This window comes from Anoplopoma fimbria, chromosome 7 (assembly GCF_027596085.1).
Source record: "Anoplopoma fimbria isolate UVic2021 breed Golden Eagle Sablefish chromosome 7, Afim_UVic_2022, whole genome shotgun sequence".
NCBI lineage: Eukaryota > Metazoa > Chordata > Actinopteri > Perciformes > Anoplopomatidae > Anoplopoma > Anoplopoma fimbria.
This window is the reverse complement of record NC_072455.1, coordinates 9,488,647-9,511,665: the sequence shown is the minus strand read 5'-3', so window position 1 is coordinate 9,511,665 and position 23,019 is coordinate 9,488,647. Positions and strand designations below refer to the sequence as shown.

The 23,019-nt window shown below is 42.1% G+C and overlaps 3 protein-coding genes across 3 annotated transcripts; 1 reads left to right on the top strand and 2 right to left on the bottom strand.

Annotated features, from left to right (window-relative positions):
- Positions 1-201: 201 nt before the first annotated feature.
- On the bottom strand, positions 202-11,229 carry LOC129093489 (protein prenyltransferase alpha subunit repeat-containing protein 1-like). The gene is given in 8 exon segments (XM_054601527.1): positions 202-661; positions 663-920; positions 2,807-3,189; positions 6,263-6,506; positions 7,871-7,975; positions 8,243-8,309; positions 9,132-9,301; positions 11,125-11,229. Coding segments are annotated over 8 exon segments (1,440 nt in total). The 5' UTR covers positions 11,211-11,229; the 3' UTR covers positions 202-534.
- Positions 11,230-16,742: 5,513 nt separating this feature from the next.
- Positions 16,743-17,733, bottom strand: LOC129093887 (uncharacterized). Its single transcript, XM_054602009.1, has 3 exons — positions 17,651-17,733; positions 17,511-17,569; positions 16,743-17,413 (listed from the first exon to the last, which is right to left on the bottom strand). Exons 1-3 carry the CDS (start codon positions 17,677-17,679, stop codon positions 16,743-16,745), a joined length of 759 nt encoding a protein of 252 aa, XP_054457984.1. The 5' UTR covers positions 17,680-17,733.
- Positions 17,734-21,278: 3,545 nt separating this feature from the next.
- Positions 21,279-22,386, top strand: LOC129093748 (uncharacterized). The gene is made up of 3 exons (XM_054601862.1): positions 21,279-21,361; positions 21,443-21,501; positions 21,599-22,386. The coding sequence occupies exons 1-3, from the start codon at positions 21,333-21,335 to the stop codon at positions 22,252-22,254; spliced, it is 744 nt and encodes a 247-aa protein (XP_054457837.1). The 5' UTR covers positions 21,279-21,332; the 3' UTR covers positions 22,255-22,386.
- The last annotated feature ends 633 nt before the right edge of the window (positions 22,387-23,019 follow it).

Genomic DNA, 23,019 nt, shown 5'->3' with positions numbered 1-23,019 from the left:
TCATCGTCCCTCATCCTCTGGCAGCTTCATTTATTTTCTTTGCCGAAGTATTTGAACAGAAATTAAGGAAGATGTGCCGAAAGAAAGCAGTGGCAAGTTGACCTGAGGCATTGAGACACCTGGAATAAGACTAGAATCTACCAACCGACACATCGCGAGCCGACGGGCTCTGCTTGTGCAGATTTCCATTCTGAAGGGGTACTCAGATGAAGCTCCAGATAATCCAGATGTTTCCGAGGAAGACAACAGACCGGGTGTCGCCAAAAAACATCCTTACTCTCAAGGACCCCGTCCTCTCTACTCACTACCAGGAGAATGGGGACAGGAACCACGCTGCCCCATTGACTGGTTTCTAAAGTCAGCACCGCATCCGAAGCACTATGAGTTCAAGTCAGCGATACAGGTAGTTAAGCTGATCCAAAATCTGTGTCTAAAGGCAACTTCCAATGTTGAGAAAGACTGACGGGGCTAGCTGTTCTATCTCTATCTCTATCTCTCTCTCTCTCTCTCTCTCTATCTATCTATCTATCTATCTCAAGGCTGCTGACTAATGACAGTGTCTAACCACTTCTTGTACGCCTGGGCGAAGCGTCTCTGCTCGGGGTTACAGCAGCCGTCCAGGATCCCGCTTACGAAGCTGTGCTCGGAGGGCAGGGCGGGGGCTGGGCTCCAGCAAGCCCCGCTTCAGTCGCTTGCTGTCGCGCGGGTCCGGCAGGGACGCCCCGTCCACCTCCATAGCTTCGCCGGCGTGCCTCTGTCCATTCACACTCCCCTCCTCCCTGCCTGCAGAGCTTTGTGGGCCGGCCTTCGATGGGACTGGGTCTCCATTGTTTAGGCGGTCCGGCTCGCCGCCTCCGTTGCTGCTGCAGTGGTGCTGGTGGTCCCTCCTCCAGTGGTGCCAAAGGTAGTAGACGTGCCGCCTGGAAAGGGGTGGAAAGACACATCGCACAGCTTGTTATTGAAATGAGCTCTGGTTTGGGGTCAGATTTCACATCCGGGCTGGATGTGAAATCTGCTGGCTCTGAAGATACAGCAACTGGATTGGCAATTTCTCGCCTCAAAGTTGTTAAGAAGAATATTTTTGCAGGCTGCTGAGATGAAGTTATATCGGTAATATATAGAGAAAAAACTTGCTTAAAGTGGTAATTTAAATAAAGGAAAAACTTGGGATAGTCTCTGACATTAAAGTGGCAGTTAACGAGAAAAAAGTTTACTAGCAAATGTCGTCGTTTCCAAATCGGGGGGACGACGACAGACACATTTTAGTTCCTCTGAAACTTTCTAACGCTGCCATTTCATCATTTACACTTGTATTAATTATTGCATATTTTAATGAGTTTGTCTCCCTGACTGTAAACATGTAGTGTATTATTGTTAAGGAGAATTAAGCAACTTGTCCGTTTAAGCTCACAGTCTGTAAATAGCGATTACTATTTAAAACCATGTCTATTTCTGACTGATCAGAACTTTTGTTATCAGGAATCATTAGACCTCATTTATTAGCTTTCTAATTATTTGTGATGCACTCTCTGTAAGGTTTTCCATGACATGCCACAAGGTTGGTTTAATGTATTGTTTTCCTAATAACGTGAATGCACTGTTAGTCAACAAATAAAACAAGGTTATTTTAAAGGGGAAAATGTCTTATCAAAGTATTTCAATTATGAAGAGAGCCACAAATAACCAAAATTAAAAAAAATGTGAATCACTTGATCCAAACCATGTGAATCAACTAAACTACTTAAATAATCTAAATAAAGATAAATCATTTAAGTCAGTAAGCTCCCGTGTGGCGTTTAGGGAAAGAACGGCGTTTTGCTTTAAGTGGACATCTCAATGCCTGCTATACAATCATCTAGTTGTTTTTCAGTGTTTTCCGAAGTACCACGTCTAATGAGGATGCTCTCTGTCTGTCTGTGCAATCAATGCAATTCTTAATGTGTTTTGTAATCAATTATTCTGCTGATAACACTGAGAACGACTCTCCGCTCTCCATCCAGCAGGACAAAACCTCTCAGCTGAGCGTTTGTGGAGGCGGAGTGATACAGACATATAGGCATGTCTCCATCGTCATGCTTGCTTTGTTTGGAAGAACAGGCTTGTGGAGATAAAATGTACATGTATCTCGAGTCGCAATTTGTCATTCAGAACTATTTTATTAAAATAAAATAAAAATAATATGGCAGCCAGCGCTTTATGTCTGGTGATTTCGCCCCTCAGAATGGACAGTATAATGGTTCAGGGAGTGAATGCTGTGTTTACAGACAAACTTCTTGGCATCATCATGGTCCATCAAGAGTAAAACAGCCACGTCAACATTGATGAGGATTTTTTTTTTTGGTCAATGCAGTTCATAAGAACGTTACACGAAAATACTTCAAGAATATTTTTTTTTTGCATATATTTTTAGGATACATTATAGAGAAAAATTAATCTTCAAAGAATCACATTTTAGATATTCCTCATGTATTTTGTATGAAAAGTCTTATTTTAACAAGTGACTATAGTTGCCAAACAATGTAGTGGAGTTAAGTAGGATGAAATGGTACCTCAAAATGGTTCTTAAAGAGAGTTCTTGAGTAAATCTACATCGTAACACTTCACCACACACATTACAATACCAACAAAGAAGATCGACACACATCAACCTCTCTGCAGCAGAAAATCCTTTTTGAACTCTTAATGGTTGTACATTAACTGAAACAACGTGCAAACACTAAAGTTTGACTGCAGTGCTGTACTGTGCTTCTGTTTCATTGCATTATATTATAACTGTCTTGTGTTACGTTCACCTCTGTGGCCTCACCTGTGACTCCAAAGTGTCTCGTGACCCGGGAAGGACTGGATCAGGTCCGAGCACAGCTCCACCTCCTGGTGCAAGAGTTGAAGGACCGAGGGGGAGCTGAGCTGCCTCTCCTCCTCACCCACTCCCTCCGCTCCCGACAGTTCCCCATTAGCCTGGTCATGGCCGTGATGTGGGGGACTGCTGCTGGAGACTGTGCTGCACCGGTGCTGTGGTGAACTGGCGGTGGTGGTAGTGGTGGTGGTGGTGGTGGTGGTGGAGGCTGGAGTCTGGGAGAGCTCAGCGATCAGCTCCTCGAGGAGGAACTGGCGATAGTGGAAGCCACTGTGGTCAGACACGTGCATGGCCACCCAAAGGCGCATAGAGGACAGCTCATCGTGGAAAACCTGAGAGCAAACATGGCAGTTTGTGAAGAACAGTGGACTAATAAGGAAATCCAACACAATTTTATGAGGTTGTCGTGTAGTTCATTTAGCCATCTGGTGATCTTAATTCAATAAGATGTCCCATATAATACACTGTGTTGAGTAATTGTTGCACAAAATGTGTTGGCAGATTCCTGGACTGAGTTATGACTTATTTGAATTACTAATCAACAATTCAACCTTGGTATGAGTGTCATGTAAGTTAAAAAAAAAATATATAAAAAATATTACATAAGTGGCTGGTAATAAATCGAGAAAAAATCAATCGTAATTTTACATAGTTTCTGATATTTTCAGAGATTAAAGTGGCAAATTTACAAGAGACTCACAAATGTATGCAAAAACAAAACTACAAATAATACTCAGAGGCTCTGCAATAATTGTCTGTATCAATTCCCAGATGGCCTCAACTCAATTGTATCAGTCATTGTTGGGAATAATCTTTCCCAACCAAAACATTTAAGTATAAAGACATTTCCCTCACAATTAGTGGTATTTTCTATTGCATTTATCAGGCACGCAGGTAACATGCTTTGTAACTCATGTGAATATAATCCAATTAATCTTATTTTCATACATTATGTATTTATATATACCCTTTTTTAACATCTTATAATGACAAAACAGACATGAATCCTTATGCTAACTTTGCCAAAGCCATCCTTTGCTCTTCCACTCGGCTCATCCTAGGTCATTTAAATGCGTTTTTGAAATCATTTGAATGCATTTAATGCGTATGTCAGTTTATAGTTATTCTGTATGGGTGGACAACAATTTTTGCATCTGCTGATTTGATCACGGAGATTCGAGTGACGGCTGACTTGACTGCAGAATGACGGGTTGATCCAACCTTTTAAAGTGAAGCGAAGTGGTTCCTTGACTGAAACACTAGATTTACAACATTTTTTCTACCAAAACCACTTTATCTCAGAGACTATCCAAGCTTTTCTCTACATTCTTGACTTTAATCTAACAAAATTTGTATACCCTTTCTATCCAAAACACTTGAAGTGCTGTCTTTAACCAACTGTCTTCCTACCTCCACCAGAACAACCTCTTGGACCCCCACCAGTCCTGGTTCAAGGTGGGTCACTCGTCAGAGACAGCCCTCCTTGCGGTGACAGAGTCGCTTCACGCCTCGAGAGCGAACTCTCTCTCCTCTGTCCTGATTCTCCTGGACCTGTCAGCGGCATTTGACACGGTGAACCACCAGATCCTCCTCTCTACCCTCGAGGGGATGGGCGTCTCAGGCTCTGCACTCTCCCTGTTTGCATCCTACCTGACAGGTCGATCCTACCAGGTGACATGGAGGGGGGTGAACCACGCATGCTGACTACGGGGTTCCACAAGGTTCAGTTCTGGGCCCCCTTCTCTTCTCGCTCTACACAACATCTCTGGGTTCTGATTCGCGCATGACTTCTCTTACCATTGTTATGCCGATGACACCCAGCTGGTCTTGTCATTTGTGTCTGGACAAACATCTGGCATGGATGGCGACACACCACCTGAAGCTCAACCTGGACAAAACTGAGCTACTGTTCCTCCCGGGGAAGGGTTGCCCGCACCGAGACCTGTCCATCACCATTGATGATACCGTGGTGACGCCAACTCGGACTGCGAGGAATCTGGGTGTGACCCTGGACGACCAACTGTCGCTCTCAGCAAACATTGCATCGGTCACACGCTCCTGCAGATTCCTCCTCTACAACATCAGGAGGATTCGCCCCTTCCTCACTGACGAGACAGCGCAGGTGCTCTACAGGCTCTGGTCATCTCCCGCCTGGACTACTGCAACTCACTACTTGCCGGAGCCCCGGCGTCGGCCATCAGACCTCTGGAGCTTGTCCAGAAAGCTGCAGCTCGCCTGGTGTTCAATCACCCCAAGTTCTCCACACAACTTCCCTTCTCCGTTCTCTACACTGGCTCCCTGTAAGAGCTCGCATCCAGTTTAAGACTCTGGTGCTAGCCTACAGGGCAGTGAAAGGAAGAGCTCCTTCCTATCTCCAGGCCATGGTCAAGCCCTACACCTCCGCCCGACCACTTCGCTCTGCTGCCTCGGGGCGATTGGTTGCCCCGTCGCTCAGAGGTCCCTGCGGCCGATCGACCCGGTCACAGCTTTTTTCTGTCCTGGCCCCACAGTGGTGGAATGAACTCCCCACTGACGTCAGGACACCAGAGTCGCTGCCCATCTTTCTGCGCAGGCTGAAAACTCACCTCTTCAAGAAGTACTACCCTGAGCCTTCCACTTAGCACTTATTGTATTCGTATTAGTTTGTTGCACTTATTGTATTCGTATTAATTTGCTTCTGCACTATACTTTTGCTCTGGTCTATGCTTTTAGATGCTTGTTTAAGAAAGGAGATGCACTTATGACTTCTGGTGACTAGTAGTTCTCTTGAATACCTATGTTGAATACACTTATTGTAAGTCGCTTTGGATAAAAGCGTCTGCTAAATGACTATAATGTAATGTATAATTATTTTACCTTTCACTGGCCCTGATACGCCTTGGTACATTTTTGACTTTGGCACGTGGTCAACGTGTCATACAAGCTGTAAAAGTTCAAATGTTTAATTTGAATTGATGGCCCCTTGTAAACTGAACACTTCCAGATTGATTGGCAGCTTAAAAGTGCAAAACTATAGCAGGTTGTTTATACCCTGATGGAAATCTGACCAGTCCCTTACAACGGTCCAATTAACTCACAGGGTCCAACTCTATTGACCTTTTTCCTCTTTATTTGTTGTTGTAACAAACAGTCTTCTAGTCAGAACTGTGTTTTTGTGTCAAATGGGTCTTACCCATTAGGTTGGAAAACATCCAGCCCAAACGTTCAGTTAAGATGTGAGTAAATACTCAGAGATCCACATTAAAAACGAAAGTGTATGAAGAGGAACATAAAAGGGAAACTCTGGGATTTTTCCACCTGTATGTGAGTGAGAATGCACAGGTGGCATTTCAAAGGTTATGAAAATAACCTCCTTGAATATTTAAAAGAAGAAATAATAATAAAATCCACTCTTCCTCATCCTACCTTGACGTTGCCCTTGGCCATGTGCTGCAGCACCCAGATGCGATGGGACCAGGCGTTGTAGTTGCTGGGGTAGCGGCAGGCTGCGTCTGAGCACACCTTCATCTCTTGATGGAGCGTCCTGGCCAGATGGTCACTGAGCCTCTGGCTCTGCTCGCCATCGGCCTGCTCTGCTTGGCCCTGCTGATGCTTCCGGCTGCGGCCCACAGCCGGGAGCTGACGCAGGATCTGCTGCAGCACCCAGCGTCTGAGGGGAGAAACCGGTCCCAGGGTGAGGCTACTCCTTCGGACCGCTACACAAAAGACAATCACACTCCTGCCACCGGGGCTGTGAAGTCAAACTTGCTTGCACCAGTGAACAAAGAACTTAATTTTGTATTTTTTTTTATAAGACTGAAGTTTGAATGTGTTGTTCCCCAAGACCCCATGAAACAGGATTCAAGGAACACATTAGGAGGTGACACTGACTGTCAGAGAAGCTGAAGCAGAGAAAGGCTGAGCAGCCGGCTTTCACTAAAATTCACTCCGGTTCTATCTGGATCCATCAATTTTTTTACCCCGCATAATATTTAACCAATGAGGAATATATTCAACATTTCTCACACTAAACAACAACAATACCCCACATCAGTCTGTTACGAGTCATTACAAGTTGCTGTTTACTGCCAGTCCTGCTGGTCTTCATGGAAAAAATGGAACAACCAGTTGCCACAACCAGAACCTGGCCTGTGTCTTAACTGGCAACCATAGTTACTGGTTCCAAAATAGTCCCCGTTATTGCCGTAATTTTTTTGTTTTACGAGTGTCAGGCCTGCACATTGCTGATTGGTCAAACATAAAACTTGGGGCCGCTACAACTTGCCTACAGAGTCGTTCTCAATTAAGGGTAAGCTAGATGCAGCTGGAATGAAGGTTAGAACGAGTGGTGGGCATTTCTGCTAATGTTTATTCAAAACTAAGTCGAAACAGAAAGAGATGCGGAGTGTATGCGCGAATGAGCTCAGCTTACAACTGAAGAAGGGAGCTGTGATTTAGAGGACAAAGTGATTAAACGAGAAACAAAAACTAAATTTGCTGATTGTTTCTATTCATTGTTACATTCTAAAACAGCTCAACAGTAAGGCTTGCCCAGGGCAAGTATAATTCCGGGTAAGTAGTAAAAAAATTGAATAAAAGCAGATTGTTTTCTTTCCCAAGAGCTGAGGATGGAAGTAGCTAAGGAGTAAGCCACATCGCTTCCCTCTTGTGCGATACCGATTGGGGCGCAAAATAGAGGCTGCTATTTCAATCTCTCGTCAGCTATCATCAGAGGACACAGGAGACAGGAATTAATAAATTAGAAACTTTCAAAACCAAACTGCCATGTAATTTCCTGTATATTGGTAGTTATTATTATTTAAAAAATTAGATCATTTATAACCTATTTGTGTAAAAGCAGTGTGCACACCTCACATAGAAAAAACAAGTACAACACTGGATCTCTGTGGGACATAAGCACCACTAAGATGCTCGTCTCACGGCCAATACGTTACGTGTTCAATTTAGCCTGCGACAGATGACAAATGTGACAGAGTTTAGAGAGGAATGGGGAGCTCTGCTGCAAAGTCTTACCGGTGTATCCACGTCTCCGGGCTCTTGGGGAATTTGGTGAGGGCCAGCTGGCCCAGGTAGAGGTCCTTCTCCGGGTTGAGAGCTCCGCACTGCAGCAGCTCCTTCCTGCAACAACAATCGGCCATGCGTTACGTTAGACCCACTCGTACTTTAGCCAGACTGTGGCACGTTAAGGTGTGATCATGTTGTATTTCCATAGAAGCCTCGCATCAGTGAGCCAATGCACCAGCTTCCGAGAATTGTGTCTTATGTTTTGTCGGGATGTTCGACGTGATTGAGGGCACAGAAAATTAAAAAACAGCCGTCATCCATGAGAACTAATATTTCTGTATCCGTGTTGCAGAGGGCTGATGGGACTGGGTGTATCTGTACCTGACATTCCATGCGGTGGTGAAGTCCGGGTTCAGCAGCAACAGAGTGCAGGTGATATCCGCTAAAGCTGAGGGACACACAAACATGAGCTGTAAGCTTTTCTGGTTTTCAACATTATGGATATCACATTAACACATTGTTTATTAGTTAATTTACACTACACAGGAAAAACATGTGTCCCTCACCACCAGATCCGTTCTACTTTATATACTTGTACTATATAAATATATATATGTATATACACACACTACTTAATAAGACATCATAGTTTACTAGTAAATATATATTTGTTATTAGGAAGCTGGCTCTTCAAAGTAGCCTAACTAATAACTTATATTGTCAAATAAATGTACAGTATTGGAGTAGTCTGTAGTTACATTCAATTACTGCTGGAACAAGAGCACAAAGTTCTTCATTTATCCAGCCTCTAAAATGTACAAATTGCCCTCAAAGGTCAAACCAGCAAAGTGTCAAAAAATCCTGTGGGAAACACTGAAACAGGGCCTCTCTATCACTACTTAATAGGCTTTGAGTGTGAAAATATCAGGACATGCCATGATAATAATCATGTAATTATGAATTATATATTCATTATTCATTAAGGCTGCCAGGTAGAGTACGCAGTGTGCTGTGGCCATTTAGTTAATCTTGAGTAACATGGAACATTCCTTTTTTTTTTTCTCCCCATTGATCAATCGATTGCTTGAAGAACAGATAGAAGTTCAACAAACCAAGATTTTCTTCAGTTGACTACAGCCCTTGAATTTAACCCGTTTCAGCTACTAAAATCAATTTCCATACTTTTCCATACAGCGTAGGAACCCTGTCATCTGTCTGTATCCTTCAGGAGTGACTCTAAATGTGGCAGATGTAGAGGGAGTTCCATTACCTTCCCTGTCCAACCAGTGCTTGCGCTGGCGGTAGAGCAGCAGCTTGTTGTGGACATATGGCAGCAGGAACTTGACGCACCAGCTCTCGACGCCGAGCTTGTTCTCCACCAGCACGATGGGACTGCGGTTGTAACGGGCCTCCGGACACGGGATCACACCGATCTCATCACTGAGGGGGCAGACACCGAGAGTGAGGGCTGAGGGAGGTTTTTACTTGCCTAAGGTGTGGAATAATTGGGAGGTTTTTACTTGCCTAAGTTATGGAATAATTGCATTTTAATAGCATTTTCTGTTATCAGCCATTTGAACCGTCTCTATATATTTATATTTGTACAGGGTAACATAAATCAGTCACATCGCTGCTTTATTTTTCTAAGAATGCTTCTTTTGTTTATGACTTTGGTTTTTGTGTTGTCTTGTTCTTAAGGCCTCTTTCCCACTGTAATAAACACTGTGCAAGTTCAGTCTAATATAATTGAGGCCAGAAATTATTCTGCTTCAGACTGTATGGTGTTCTTTTATAAGACGTATCAGATTGTGTGATGAAAGCTTGGAGAATCTTAGCATTACAATGTAAATCAATAAAAGTGACAATAATAATAATAATATTAAGGAGAAAACACGTCAAATTATGAGAAAAATGTGGTGTATCCATTGATATAGAGGACAAGTCACAGTAATACCTAATCATATGGCCTGTGGACACTTACAAAGTTGCACCGGCCAGCGCTTTCTCAGCCACTTCTTGCCGCATTAGTTGGTTTGCCGACTTGAGTCGTAGGGAGTTTACAATTTGGTCCTAAATGTCACATCTGCGTCAGCATTTGAGTATACAGGCTGTGTTTTGTGTCTTTGTTCTCCAAAGCTCTAAAAAGGCTGTGTAAGGGACACTGTTTCAGATTCCCACCCGAAGATTTCACCAACTTTGTCTCACGGTTGTTATGCAGGATCGTACAGTGCCTTAATGCTACTGGTCTCAAGAGGTGCCCAGTTAGTGGTTTTGGCCCTGGTCTCCACAGCTTATCCAATCATTTGACAGAGGTATACTTTGTGCCATATCTCACAAGTGCTTCATTCTATTGTTCCAATTGCTCATGACAATTTGACTGCTTATTGTATCTCACATCACTCATTAAATTGTTCCTGTTTTAACGGGTGCTTTTAAAATAATTAGTTTAAATATCAATGTATTTGTGTCCTGGGAGACGCCAGTCAAAAGCACCTAATTGCAGCCCATGCAGTTTTAAACACACGGAATAGAATAAATAGATTTTCATTAATTAGACATTAATTACATAACCAATAATGTCTTGACAGTTAAGTCTTACTGTAGATTATTCTTGGGTTCCCCAGGGACCTCAGTCAGTAGTCCATGTATGTGTTGGTAAGATGAGTGTTGCAGCACTGCTTTTTTGTTATTTGCATTATAAATAGATGAGAAGCTAGTGATGTTAGCTTGTGAAAGCCTAAAGTTAGCAATTTGCTAACCCTGACAGCCTGACGCCGGTGTCCTTCTACTAAAGGGACTGAAGCAGCTCTATAACGAGGGGGGAGTATAGAAACTGACTACATTTCAAATAAGACAACTTTTAATGAATTGGTTAAATGAATGATTGAATTAAGGCGCTAATGTTATTGGCTCGTGCCGAATGTGGCAGTTTTGACAGCCGCCTTACCGCGTCAAAGGGCGAGCTAACGTTGACTATTCACCCGAAATAACACACCGTTTACTATATTTTGTTATTTAACACGGAGCTTTTATCCACGGGGGTGTGTCTATTAACCATTTCCCTCTAGCTATTAAAGAAGAAACACACAGCTAGGCTAGCTAGCTAAACTGTCAACTTTCCCTGGACCGCTGTGACTCCAGGCAATAGTCCGAGCCCACACAGTTGAAAGGCTGCTTCAAGCTGCTGTTTGGCTTGGGGATCCCCTGTATTAGACAGACTCCGCTCCGGTCTGGCTGGTATGGTCACAGTCAACCATACTCACATGTTGGGGTTTCTCTTGAAGGCGTTGGTGATGTCTTTGACAACTCTCTGGACCAGGACGTCCACCTCCTCCTCCGACTCCGCCATCTTTGTGGCGCCCAGTGACGTAACACGGACCAAAAAGTTTTTCCGGGTAAAAAAAAATAAAAAAAACAATACTACGGAAGCCCGGACAGTCCCTAGGCAAAGTTACTACGAGGAGTAATTGGACTATTTAAATACGCGGTTATCTTGCTATGTAATATTTATGTATATCGAATAAAATAAAACCCGTCTGAGACATATCACCATCTTGATTTCGTTGATGTAGACATATGATATTTGTTGTATATATTCATATATTACAATGCTTTACATGACATGATATTATTATATCGTAAAACATTTTGCATGCCATGTAGCAATATGCCCTTGGTGTTTGTTGGATGGTATGTTGTATGGATACTAGTTCCAGACATCCCCATCTCCAATACTCCATTTTTCACAGATGATCTTGAAGTTGGAACACAGCCTACAGATAATATGGCCTACTAGGAGCCCTGTTGTGTGTCTCGTGATGTCCCCAGACAGAAATCAGCTGTGGGTCACTTTTGACATCCTGCTCCTACTCCTTGTCTCAACTAACCATTAAGCACAGTGCACATAACAGACTAAACATGGCAGCCATAATTTTCCCCAAACCACAGACACAAGCCATTTGCCTATTCCTGTTCCCCAGGTTTGCTGTTTGTCAGTGAGCTTGTGAGGTTTGATTAAGTTGTTTAGGAGTATGCACTAGGTAAACATAGCATGATATCAACTGACATCAAACAAAAAAACAACAAGACAGGACCGCAGTGTGTGCCTTAAACTGTCAAGTCCCTGCTCCATCCCTTGGAAAAATCACCTAAACAAAATTCCCAAAATTATTTTGAAATAGCTTCTTAACCATAAGGTTTATATGCATTTTTCTAGTCTCATTTGAAAGGCAAGAAGCTGAGGAAAATAGTTCCAATGTAGGTGAACCTTATACCAATACCATTTGTATTACCAACCCACAGTTGCCATGTTAAAAATAACACAAATCTTCCAAAAACATCAAAATAGTGATAATCACAATGAATATGGATCAATATTCATAGATGACCGAAGAACGTCATGCTATAATACAGATAAATGGTGAATGCAAAGGCCAACAGGGCTAATACATGAGATTCATCTGAATCAGGGGACTCCGATGGTATCAGGGTCACTGTCTGTCCCCATCTGGTGGCTGCATCGAAGTACTGAGAGCCACGGCTCACTTGGACATGGAAGTGCAGTTTGAGCCAATATGGCAGCCTGTCTTCTCTCCCAGCCTATCCTTGTGTCTCTCTGCTAGTTTATAATGGCTGCAGACATATAAGTAACTAAAGCTGCTGGTTTTTTTGTGAAATTAACAGGTCTGGTTGAAAAACTCTGTAAAAACCATAGACTTATGTCAGTGTGAAAGTAAAATGTGTTTGAAAGCTTTGTTTACCCGTTAACAGTGGACCTTGTGTGTTTCTAGCAGAGTTTTATTATAAAGCTAAGAAATTTTAGTTTTCAGCGATACCAAACATATTGCTGTTGACAGATTAGAAAATAATCCCATCTCTTTTGCACACAACTTGTTAAAATACCTGTAATAAGATATAGTTTAAAAACATGGTTTATGGATTCTGAAAGGTAAGGAACCTATGTTTTCGAAAACAGTAAGTCGAATATCTATAAATAGACAATCTTCCATTTTAGGCTATAAATTAACTACACTACAGTCGCATGTGTACAAGTAAACAAGGCTGTGGCCTTGTACTCATTTCTTGGATTTAGGACCCATTCCTGCAGCACTCCATTGTGCTTTTATGATGCATTTTCCCAAAACAAGTCTTAAATTCATCAAATAGGGGCAGTTGCCTCCTTTGCCTGCTTAGCATTTTGCCTTGTTCACATAATATTCAGATTGCCATAACTCTTTTGGACCTGAGGAATTGACCATACTAGCAATCAATCTGATATTATTCATCTTTGTTGCAGTATTTGTAATTGTGATTACTCAAATGTTGACAATAATTTGTCTGCCCCTTGTCTTTGGTCCCATTCAACAATGAAAACATATATGAAACATGCAATAGACCTGCCAGGAGGGGGTGGTATGTGGCTGTTATTGCCCTAAACCATATAAAGTTTGTTTTGTAGTCAGAGAATCTTGCAGAATGCAGCTCATAAACAACATTATCTAATGCTTCAATTGTCCCACTTATCCAATGCATTCTTGTTGAAGTTTACCTCCTGCAGTTCATCTATTTTGAATCCTTTTTGATTAAAAAATCCCCAATTGAAACAATTCACTGAAGATAAGATAAAGGGAAAAAAAGTGTTTAGGACATGGAACAGCTTGACAGTCTCTCATTGCCCGCCCCCATTAGAAACTCCGTAAAGGTTGCATCTTCACTTTCAAACAATCTTACATAAGAGATGGAGAGCATCTGTGGAAAAAGTGTGTTATCCTGTTGTGTGGGGGAACCACGGTGGGGGAGTTTTTGTTAACCGGCCAGAAACCATCATAGCTATTGATTCAACCCACTTCCTTCCAATGTGGTAAGCAGAAAAAACAACATTTTGATGCTTAATATTTAAAACAAAATACACCTCTTGTCTCTTCTCCCCCTTGTGTAGTTTGTCCTGTCCCCAGATCTCTGTGGTGGAGACGAGGTCTTGTGGCTCAGGTCCTATCTGTTTTGTGGCACGTGGAAGTTTCTTGATGTCCATCCTGTTCCACGTTGTAAATTCACTGGGTTAATGTGTTCTGTTTCTTCCTGTTAAGAGTTATTTTTGGGAAGTTTTCCCTAATCGGAATCAAGAGTCTTCGTGTACAAATTGTAAAGCCCCCTGAGTCACAATTGTGATGTTTTTTTTGCTATAGAAATAGAATAGATGTTTGACACTTTTGAACAATAAATCATAAAGAGCGATAGTTAAACATTTGGGAAATATGGTTATTTGCTTTCCCTTCAAACTGCCAGACTCTGGGGGACTCTTCCTCCCGCTGGAGCTACAGCTGTGTTTTGTTTGGGTCCTTGTTTTCATTTAAGAAAGTAGTCCAACACAAATGGCTTGACTTACCCATTAGGATTCAACTACAGTGAGAAGGCAGTGAGTGTAACAAATCAGACTTGTCTTGATAAGCGGGTTACAGGATGAATGAATTGTATGGTAGAAACCAAGTGATTGTCATTTACAATTTAGCAGTACATCAAAAGCGTTAGTTGTATAAAAGTCAATATGGAAAGTGACCACACAATAAGAGCCCTAACCAGGCTGGTCAAAGACAACATTGAGTCACGTCATATCAGACTTTGCTGATTTTGCACATTTTAAACAAATAAATGCTTCAGCTTTGACGGTTTTTCTAAGCATTTTAAAAATGCGTTTTTTTCCAAGGCAGCAATTGGTTTATATATATTTCAGTATGAAAATCATACAGCGGTGAGTATGATGTCTTACAAAAAAGTTCATTTTGTGCCTTTTCCTATGAAAGTCTGCAACACGTGCCGATTTCAGCTCATACATGCATACTTTTCAAAGTACCCCTCCGTCTTAACAGGTAACACCTTAGTGAGGTTCAGATAACTAAACAGTTTGGTTAGGTTAAGAAAAGATTGTTAAAAACTTAGGTCAACAAAAGTACACACAAAATTAGCAAGATTGTGGTTTTGGTTAAAATAAAGAAGTGCTGCTCAGATTATATGGTTTGGCTAACATGTATGTCATCGCTTTCCTGTACCTACAAACAAGAAAAAGTCATAAGCCTGTATTTGATCCCAATCCTCCCTAAACCATATGGCAGATCAGTCATGTGCTTGTACTAACCATAGCTGTACATGACAATGGGTTCATCGCAAGTCTCTTAAATTGCCTCCCGATTCCCTCACTTGCGTCGTTTCCTTGATTCTTAGTCCCGCCCACCAGGGATGCATGGAGAGACGCAAGGAAACCAATCGAGGAGAGAGGAAACGAGGAAATGTGTTTTAAGAGACATGAGACGTCCTTTCCTCTGTAGCTTCACGTGAAGCGACGTCTGTTTCTGATGACGGCGGCCGCTGATCACAACTGGATCAGCTGTCAGTCGGCTTTAACAGCTGGAGAGACTTTTGATTTTATGTCTGCACACATGATCACTGTACTAATATTAATAATGAAACAAAGTAATCTTCACTGTACTAATATTAATGACACAAAGTAATCATCACTGTACTAATATTAATAATGACAAAGTAATCATCACTGTACTAATATTAATGACACAAAGTAATCACTGTACTAATATTAATGACAATGTAATCATCACTGTACTAATATTAATAATGACACAATTAATCATCACTGTACTAATATTAATAAATACACAAAGTAATCATCACTGTACTAATATTAATAAAGACACAAAGTAATCATCACTGCCAGAGTAGAAATGTATTTCTCTCTGCAGCCTGTTACTGCGGTCAACTCAACCGACACTGAAATGTTAGTGCACCTATATACTAACACTCATGGTAAACGCAGTCAAACGGCCCAGATCGGGAGCGCGCGATGGACTTTAAGTTAGCGGAAGGATCAACGTGACATAACTTCCGGTTTTCAAAATAATATGTAAACAAATATATTGAAATAAGATTCATTTTATTTTATTCACATTAAAAATGAACCCAGTTACTTGCATCTCGTGACTGACTAACATCTCCACTGTACCAAATGAGTGTTAGTAGGTGCACTAACATTTCAGTGTCGTGTCTGCTGAGTTGACCGCAGTAACCTCTTACTGTTTAACAAACTGCATTATGTTTATACTGTGTTCTTAAAATGTTTTACTGTGTTCTGCTCATAAACGCAGGACCGATTTCTACCGGCGGAATGCGTTTGTCTTATTTATTAATTATTAACGTCTATGTTTTGAAATTCTGATTGTGAAGTCATTATTAAATGATCCAGAATATGATTATGGTTTCTCCTAAACACTGGAATTAATTTATTAGGCTCAATGTTTCGGGGTAAATCGTAATTACATAACTCATCAAACCGACACTCAGGAATTATCAGCCTCACAGGACTGAATGGAAATTACAAGAAATTATGTATAAAGTGTTTCTACTAACAAACAGACTCCAACTGCAACTCTCTCTAACCTTTAAATCTGTTCGATCTGTCATCACTCTGGTATTAAACTCCAGTGATGATGAGCTATATCAGATCAATACGATCGGCTGCAGCTTCCAATCAGATAACTGATGAGGGGGCGCGTCGGCCCTCACAACACTTCCTGGAAGGATGCTCTCGTGCATCCTCGCTCATGGCTCCTCGGCGATCCTTCCTCGCTCCTCGGTGCCGGAATAAGAGCTTTGGGACAGCCGTCAAAATGGCGGCGCAGAACGATTTCCGGTTCAAGCAAGGATCAAGGAGACGACAAATAAGACACTTGGGATGTACCCAGAAAACCAGCTCAGAAGCACAACTTTATTTTTCTCTCAAGATGTTACAAGTCAGGCTAAATCTGAAGATCTGGAAAAGACAAAGCAGCATGGCCAAAAATTGGCACAACTCAATTTTTCAAGCAAACCATCATTACTTTTCAAGATGCTCATTGGCCGCCTTTGGATGAAGATTTGACGGGTCGTATGGGCGGTGCTGGAAAGCCGACGTAGGAGGAAACAGGATCTCTCCAGGAGTGTAGCGGGTTTTGGAGAACTGGCGTCTTCCTTGCTGGTAGCTCGAGCGGGATCTGAATGAGTAGACTGGCTCCAGGGCCGATAAGTCACTGAGGACTGGCTCAGGGCTTTCCTCATCATCTTCATCTTGACCGTAAGACTCAGCATATCCACCGTCTTCGCCAGTGGACCAGGAGTTGGGGCTGCCAACCCAGCCTACACCTGCGTTAGCATACCCACTGTTGTCATACCCAGAACCAACAGTGCTAGCATCATTCCAAGTGGTTGATGAGCTGCCATAGGAATCTGTTGGGGCGTAGTACTCTCCATCACGAACACCAGCATCGGTCACATCCCCTCCGCTAAAATATCCTGAAGCCTGGGGATCAGAGAAGCTACCACCTTCACTCACAGAGCCCAGCTTCTCATATGAATTCTGAGCAGCAGGGACCTGCCACATGCTCCCAGAGGTAGGGTCGGACTCTCTGGAGAGAGAGGCACTACTGTCAGGCTTGCCAGCATTTGGGAAGCTAGAGCCAGAATTCGACAGCCAGCCCATGTAGCCCATGGGTGCAGGAGCGCCATGGCCTGCCGAGAAAGAACCATTGTCAATTTTGTTTTAAAAGTCAGGTTCGCTCACATTAAAGTTGGCTTAACTGTGAATTTGTTGGATTTTTAACATTACCTCTTGGTGAAGGGAGGCAAGTGACACTGCTGATCAACAGGCATGAAATCCATGACACCCTGCAAACACAATCATGTTCAGTTCAGGCAAATGAGAATAGGCAACTCAAAACACTTCAGAGGAACCATTTGAGAATCTACCTCAACGACAACCCACACAGCACAGCCATTGTGTTAACACTAGATTCACTGCTTACTCCTGAGTCTTCTGAGCTCTCCTTAAAAAGGATCCTCCCAACACTGCTAATTGATTAGTTATTGGGAGCAGCTGCTGGCCAGGTGGGCTGAGGCGTTCCCAAGAATTATCCTCACAGAAAACGTCTTGAAACATTCACTACATGGACTGCACTATTAATCCCCACTTTAAAGAGCTGGTTCAGCAAAATTTCAAAAACAGAGCCCACATTTTCTCCCTTCCCTCCATGCAGATAGTTTTGGTTTTATTCGTCCAAGTTTGAGATATCTATATATATATATTTCTGACTCCACCCTCAAAGCATCAAACCTTAGATATCTCACTTCACTCTGCTTTATCTTTGCTATTTCCTTGTGAAATACTGTGTTGTTTTACCTCTTCAGTTCTATAGTACTGTAAAAGCTTATACAACTTCCAAAATAACAATCTGAGAAGGTAGAAATCACTTTTACCTCAATTGTTAAATTTCCTTAGTTCTAATTCAACTGTCGACTGGGTGGATTATCCATAGTAAACATGACAATGTTTCTGGATGGATCATGGTTTTGACTAGTTCTGTGGGTTGCATGTTTGCACAACATGAAATATATGTTTAAAGTGTCTGTGAGCTTGAAGAAGTTTTTGTCCATTTTTAGACTCTGCAATGCAGAAACAGTGGGAGCTTCCCAGCATAGCTCAGGTGCAGCTCTCTGTTTGTAATAGCAAGAAAACAATTCATAATCTAATCCCATATGTTTCTTTAGCTCACAACCAAATACCTGTATTTTATTGCATTCCTATTATCTCCAACAGGAGAATCATACAATTCTTAGCGTGTGTGCGTATTTCTGCAAGTGATTGTGCACTGTGTCTGTCCATGGCTATTCTCACATTCTGATGCAGCAAACTTCATAATATTTCAGGTGGCCAGTTATGGTTGCATGTTCAAGGACCTCTATTGGTTGCAGTGACACTTTCTCAAAGCAGCTTTACTTTGCGTGTTTAATACTGTCATTGACTTCACTCACTATTTACTACTTTTAGACCCTAAGGATTTGTAGCAACAGGAAATTTGAACCCTTTTGAATGTTATCATTCGATTGAATTGGCGTTATCAATTGTTATCACTACCATTCTAATGCTTCAGATGGGCCAAACTGCACCTACCAACTTGTGAAAGGGAAACTTAACCGTGGTAATATAAATAACACTTCAGGTTTAGGCAACTTCTTGGTTAGTTTTAGGAAAAGATCTTGGTTTACGTTAAATAACTATGTTTGTTGCATGAATTATGTAAATACTCAGAACACAGTATAAATACTCAATGCAGTTTGTTAAACAGGTAACAGGCTGCAGAGAGAAATACATTTCTACTCTGGCAGTGATGATTACTTTGTTTCATTATTAATATTAGTACAGTGATGATTACTTTGTTTCATTATTAATATTAGTACAGTGATCATGTGTGCAGACATAAAATCAAAAGTCTCTCCAGCTGTTGAAGCCGACTGACAGCTGATCAGCTGTGATCAACGGCTGCCATCATCAGAAACAGACGTCGCTTCACGTGACGCTTCAGAGGAAAGGACGTCTCATGTCTCTTAAAACACATTTCCTCGTTTCCTCTCTCCTCGCATGGTTTCCTTTTCAGAACCCGAGGTGGCTGTCTAGTTCAGGCCACCATGGAGTGAAGAAAGGGGGCTGCATTAATGGACTGACCATTAACGTTCATAACTGTAAACAGCCAGGGTCAGAAAATCTGTCAGGGAACAATGGATCTGGGCCTTTGATTGGATGATGAGGGAATGAGGTGCAGGTGCAGAGATGGGCGGGGACTGTCAGGTGAGGGGAGTGAGGTGATTGCAAGGCAGATAGGATTGGCAGGATCTGGAATGGGAACAGAAAAGTGTGAGGTCATCTGGTGGACAGGTAAAGAAAAACACTGAAGGGGCCTGGGGAAGTGGAAATGGTTGAAAAGAAGGAACACCACAATTGTGGCTGAATAAAATGGAAGATTAACAACACAACCACAAATACAACAAAACATCAGCAGTCTCAAAAAGCACTGTGAAAATAAAGAAGAGAGATGAACTGTAATCATGTGGGTTTACCCAGGACATCCCTGCATATTCCTCTATTTCCTGTTTCAAAATGAGAGTATCTTTTCCAGGGGATGAAACATCTGATGTGAAATATGTGTGGGCCCTGCAGGATGAACCCAGACCTCAGAACTCCCTATGTAAACCTATTACACATCTGGATATGGTTAAATCAAAAAACATCACATCCCAGTACATAATAGTCTGCTTCTGCTTACTGAGCAAAATAAGTGTGTTCTTATTTATGGAACACTAACCATGACCTTTTCCTAAAACTAACTAAGTAGTTATGTTGCCTAAACCTGAAGTGTTTTCTCATTTCACACCGTTAAGTTTCACTTTCACAACAAGTAAAGGTGCAGTTTGGCCCATCTGAAGCACTAAAATGGTAGTGATAGCCGTTGATTACCAATTAAATCGTTTGATAACCTTAAAAATGGGTTCAAAATCCCTGTCGCTACAAATCTCTTAGAGGTCTTTAAACATGCATCCATAACTGGCCACCTAAAATATTATGTAGTTTTCTACAGCAGAATGTGAGATTAGCTATGGACAGACCCAAAGATGCACCCACGTGAGCATCGCATGATCCTCCTGTCATGATACTTGAACTGGAATGCAATAAAATACAGGTATTTGGTTTTGAGCCAGGGAAATATATGGGATTAGATTCTTATTTGTTTTCTTCATTTTACAAACAGCCTGAGCTATGCTGGGAAGTTCCCACTGTTTCTGCATTGCAGAGTCTAAAAATGGACAAAAACTTCTTCAATCTCACAGACACGTTGATAGGGTACATCATTTCATGTTGTGCAAACATGCAACCCACAGAACTAATCCAGATCCATCCAGAAACAGTTCCATAATTACTTCAGATAATCCACACAGTCAACAGGTGAATTAGAACTAAAGTCATAAAACCCAGTAATTCCTAACTGTTTTTGCCTTGATATGCTTTATAACAAAGCAAAGTCATGACCTCTTATCAAAGTTCACATATTTAAATGTTACTTGAGCTCTTGAAGCAAGAGTGATAAATTCATTTGAAATGTTAAAGGCGATAAGAGGTAAAACGACCCAGTATTTCAAAAGACAAAAGCAAAGATAAGCGTGAGTGAAGTGTCAAAAGAATGTAAAATGGTTACAGGTTTTTAATTTCCTTCTGTTCGAACTTGTTTGTCATATAACAAACCAGGAAATATGATGATGGTGAGGTCTGTCATTTATGTGTAGAGCAACAAGGGGACACATGTTTCTGTTGAATTCTTTAAACACAGTTTTTCAATAACCACAAGCTAAATTCCCTTGTACTGGGGTAGAGTCAGAAATATCAGAGAGAGATATTTCAAAACGTAAAGTGGGGATTAATAGTGCAGTCCATGTAGTGAATGTTTCAAGACGTTTTCTGTGAGGATAATTCTTGGGAACGCCTCAGCCCACCTGGCCAGCAGCTGCTCCCAATAACTAATCAATTAGCAGTGTTGGGAGGATCCTTTTTAAGGAGAGCTCAGAAGACTCAGGAGTAAGCAGTGAATCTAGTGTTAACACAATGGCTGTGCTGTGTGGGTTGTCGTTGAGGTAGATTCTCAAATGGTTCCTCTGAAGTGTTTTGAGTTGCCTATTCTCATTTGCCTGAACTGAACATGATTGTGTTTGCAGGGTGTCATGGATTTCATGCCTGTTGATCAGCAGTGTCACTTGCCTCCCTTCACCAAGAGGTAATGTTAAAAATCCAACAAATTCACAGTTAAGCCAACTTTAATGTGAGCGAACCTGACTTTTAAAACAAAATTGACAATGGTTCTTTCTCGGCAGGCCATGGCGCTCCTGCACCCATGGGCTACATGGGCTGGCTGTCGAATTCTGGCTCTAGCTTCCCAAATGCTGGCAAGCCTGACAGTAGTGCCTCTCTCTCCAGAGAGTCCGACCCTACCTCTGGGAGCATGTGGCAGGTCCCTGCTGCTCAGAATTCATATGAGAAGCTGGGCTCTGTGAGTGAAGGTGGTAGCTTCTCTGATCCCCAGGCTTCAGGATATTTTAGCGGAGGGGATGTGACCGATGCTGGTGTTCGTGATGGAGAGTACTACGCCCCAACAGATTCCTATGGCAGCTCATCAACCACTTGGAATGATGCTAGCACTGTTGGTTCTGGGTATGACAACAGTGGGTATGCTAACGCAGGTGTAGGCTGGGTTGGCAGCCCCAACTCCTGGTCCACTGGCGAAGACGGTGGATATGCTGAGTCTTACGTTCAAGATGAAGATGATGAGGAAAGCCCTGAGCCAGTCCTCAGTGACTTATCGGCCCTGGAGCCAGTCTACTCATTCAGATCCCGCTCGAGCTACCAGCGAGGAATACGCCAGTTCTCCAAAACCCGCTACACTCCTGGAGAGATCCTGTTTCCTCCTACGTCGGCTTTCCAGCACCGCCTTATACGACCCGTCAAATCTTCATCCAAAGGCGGCCAATGAGCATCTTGAAAAGTAATGATGGTTTGCTTGAAAAATTGAGTTGTGCCAATTTTTGGCCATGCTGCTTTGTCTTTTCCAGATCTTCAGATTTAGCCTGACTTGTAACATCTTGAGAGAAAAATAAAGTTGTGCTTCTGAGCTGGTTTTCTGGGTACATCCCAAGTGTCTTATTTGTCGTCTCCTTGATCCTTGCTTGAACCGGAAATCGTTCTGCGCCGCCATTTTGACGGCTGTCCCAAAGCTCTTATTCCGGCACCGAGGAGCGAGGAAGGATCGCCGAGGAGCCATGAGCGAGGATGCACGAGAGCATCCTTCCAGGAAGTGTTGTGAGGGCCGACGCGCCCCCTCATCAGTTATCTGATTGGAAGCTGCAGCCGATCGTATTGATCTGATATAGCTCATCATCACTGGAGTTTAATACCAGAGTGATCACAGATTTAAAGGTTAGAGAGAGTTAAAGAGTTGCAGTTGGAGTCTGTTTGTTAGTAGAAACACTTTATACATAATTTCTTGTAATTTACAAATATATTGAAATAAGATTCATTTTATTTTATTCACATTAATAAAATTAAATTTCAGATTCAGTGTGACAACTGCTCCCGCTGGTTTCATATCCAGTGCCTACAGATGGACTCAGCCACGTTTGCAAAAGTAAAGAATACTGGATGGATTTGCTGTCTGTGTGGATAAGTATTCCACAAAAAGTATGTGCTATGTTGTTATTTTTTTTTACTTTGTCTGTGTACAAAGCGTTGGTTTTATTTT

Excerpts from the sequence above, each read along its gene's own strand:
- LOC129093748 (XM_054601862.1), top strand. The coding sequence starts at position 21,333 with ATGGCTGTGCTGTGTGGGTTGTCGTTGAG. Across the intron at positions 21,362-21,442 it reads CTGTGTGGGTTGTCGTTGAG|GGTGTCATGGATTTCATGCC; the intron begins GTAGATTCTCAA and ends TTGTGTTTGCAG. Across the intron at positions 21,502-21,598 it reads TTGCCTCCCTTCACCAAGAG|GCCATGGCGCTCCTGCACCC; the intron begins GTAATGTTAAAA and ends CTTTCTCGGCAG.
- LOC129093887 (XM_054602009.1), bottom strand. The coding sequence starts at position 17,679 with ATGGCTGTGCTGTGTGGGTTGTCGTTGAG. Across the intron at positions 17,570-17,650 it reads CTGTGTGGGTTGTCGTTGAG|GGTGTCATGGATTTCATGCC; the intron begins GTAGATTCTCAA and ends TTGTGTTTGCAG. Across the intron at positions 17,414-17,510 it reads TTGCCTCCCTTCACCAAGAG|GCCATGGCGCTCCTGCACCC; the intron begins GTAATGTTAAAA and ends CTTTCTCGGCAG.